The sequence below is a fragment of the Acomys russatus genome, chromosome 7, assembly GCF_903995435.1.
Source record: "Acomys russatus chromosome 7, mAcoRus1.1, whole genome shotgun sequence".
In the NCBI taxonomy this organism is placed as follows: Eukaryota; Metazoa; Chordata; class Mammalia; order Rodentia; family Muridae; genus Acomys; species Acomys russatus.
The window spans coordinates 2580546-2582811 of record NC_067143.1 but is presented as its reverse complement, the minus strand read 5'-3'; the positions used below and the strand labels follow the sequence as shown (position 1 = coordinate 2582811).

At 34.6% G+C, this 2266-nt stretch overlaps 1 protein-coding gene across 1 annotated transcript; it reads left to right on the top strand.

Annotated features, from left to right (window-relative positions):
* Positions 1 to 1074: 1074 nt before the first annotated feature.
* On the top strand, positions 1075 to 2019 carry LOC127192369 (vomeronasal type-1 receptor 4-like). Its single transcript, XM_051149661.1, has one exon. The coding sequence runs from the start codon at positions 1105 to 1107 to the stop codon at positions 2017 to 2019; it is 915 nt and encodes a 304-aa protein (XP_051005618.1). The 5' UTR covers positions 1075 to 1104.
* The last annotated feature ends 247 nt before the right edge of the window (positions 2020 to 2266 follow it).

Sequence of the window (2266 nt, the reverse complement as noted above, 5' to 3'; positions counted from 1 at the left end):
TATCAATTTTTGTTAAATGCTTTCAGTGACGAAATCTTATCAGTTCATAAGATGCCTATCTTTTCATTATACTGAAAGAACCGATGTGCCTTATGATCTTGCCTTTATATTTATACTACTTTATGATAATTACAAAATATTGACTCTAATAATAAGATTACTAATACTTTACTGTTTACACATTGAAGGTTTGTTTTCTTGAACACAACCTTTTATTGGTTTAATTCACTATTTTCATTCTATCATAACTAAGTAAGTTTTCAAAAAATAGAATATATTCTCTGTGGCTCCTTCCCACACTATGACTACAGCTAAGCAAACTTGAATAAGTTAATATTGTGAGATATTTGTGGAAATTGATGTGAAAAGCTAGCACTTAGTGCAACATTTTCAAATTTTTCACTTAAATCTTATGGTTAGTTTCTTTTGCCATCTTTAGTGAACATTTCCAGGAAGAATACATATTCACATTGTTGTATAATATGTATATTTTTAAAAATAACTTAAGGACTGCATGAATATTTTTCATGCTGAAGTTGGTAATTTAAATTTTCCTGTCTCCCTACAAAAATCTGGTGATTTTGGACTGTAACAATGAACATATTTCCATTTGAACTCACAAGCTATTGCTTCTCGGAAGGTAGACTATGCTTAGTCTTAAAGGTAATATTTCTACATAGTAGAAGCAGGAATTTTTTTCCATAAATATAAGCACTTATTGGCTTCTATAGTTTCACTAAAAGTTTTGTTTGTTTGTTTCATTTGTGTTTTTTGTTTTGTTTTGAGATAGACTTTCTCTGTGTAAAACCACTGGCTGACATGGAAGTTGCTTTGTAGACCAGAATGGGCTCAAACTCACAGAAATCTGCCTGTCTTTGCCTCTGGAATGCTTGGATTAAAGGCATGAGCAACATGCTTAGCTCACTGAAAGTTATTAATGATGACAGACTCATTCTTTTAAAACCCAATCTTGCTATGCTGCAGACTTTATCTTTGCAATCCTGAGATCAACTGATTCCCTCTCTCTAGAAATGTTCAGTGAAAGATTTGACTCTGAGATGTATTTGTTTTAATAATTTAAAAGAAAAATTGCTGAATGACAAAATGGAATCCAGGAACTTGGCAATAGGGATAGTCCTTTCACTTCAGAGTGCACTAGGAATTCTGGGAAACTTATCTCTTCTTTTCCATTATCTACGTCTTTACTACAATGAAGGCACGTTAAAGACCATAGACTTCATCCTTATGCACGTGTTCAAAGCCAACTCTTTGATCATCTTCTCCAAAGGAATGCTACATATAATGGGAGCTTTTGAGTGGAGTCAGTTCTTTAATGATATTGCGTGCAAACTTATTTTATATATTCTCAGACTTGGCAGGAGTATGTCTATCAATACCACCTGTGTCTTGAGTGTTTTCCAGGCTATCGCCATCAGCCCCAGGAACTCCTATTGGAAAAATATCATAGTCAGAACTCCAAGTTTTATGGGTTATTTAATCTCCTTCTGCTGGATTCTACACATTATGATGAATATAATTTTCCCAGTATATCCCTACACCACGAGGCATAACCAAACCTTTACACAAACAAGAAATTCTGATTTTTGTTCCTCCTTTCTAGGTCGTGATAATATAGCAGAATTACTGTATATGGCATTTTGGGTCTTACCTGAAGTCTTACTTTCTGTGCTTCTGGTCATCTCCAGCAGCTTCATGATTGTCATGCTGTATAGACACAAGAAGCGTGTTCAACACATTCATAGCTCTCATTCCCTCCCTAGAACCTCCCCTGAGTCTAGAGCCACCCAGAATATTCTAGTTCTTGTGTGCTTATTTCTGTCTTTTTATACCCTCTCTTCTGTCTTACAAGGCTGCATTGCTCTTTCACATAATCCTAGTTGGTGGCTAGTGAATGCCACAGCTATCATTTCTATGTGTTTTCCTACTTTGGGCCCCTTTCTCATGATCCATAATATCACTGTTTTCAGATTCTGTTTAAGGAATATAAAAGTACTATAATCTTGTAATAATTATGTAAAGTGTATTTGTTTAATAAATTAGCTTCTAAGAATTTAGTCACTAGTTTCCTTCAAAATATCAGAGAAATAATTTCTTTTTAAATTTTTAATTTTATTAATTTATTTAGATTACAACTCAGTTGTTATCCCATCACTTGTATCCTCCCGTTCCTCCCTTCCTCCCGCTTTCACCCTGCTCCCCTCGGACCTTCTCTCCCACTATATGGTCATAGGCTATCAAGTCTCAT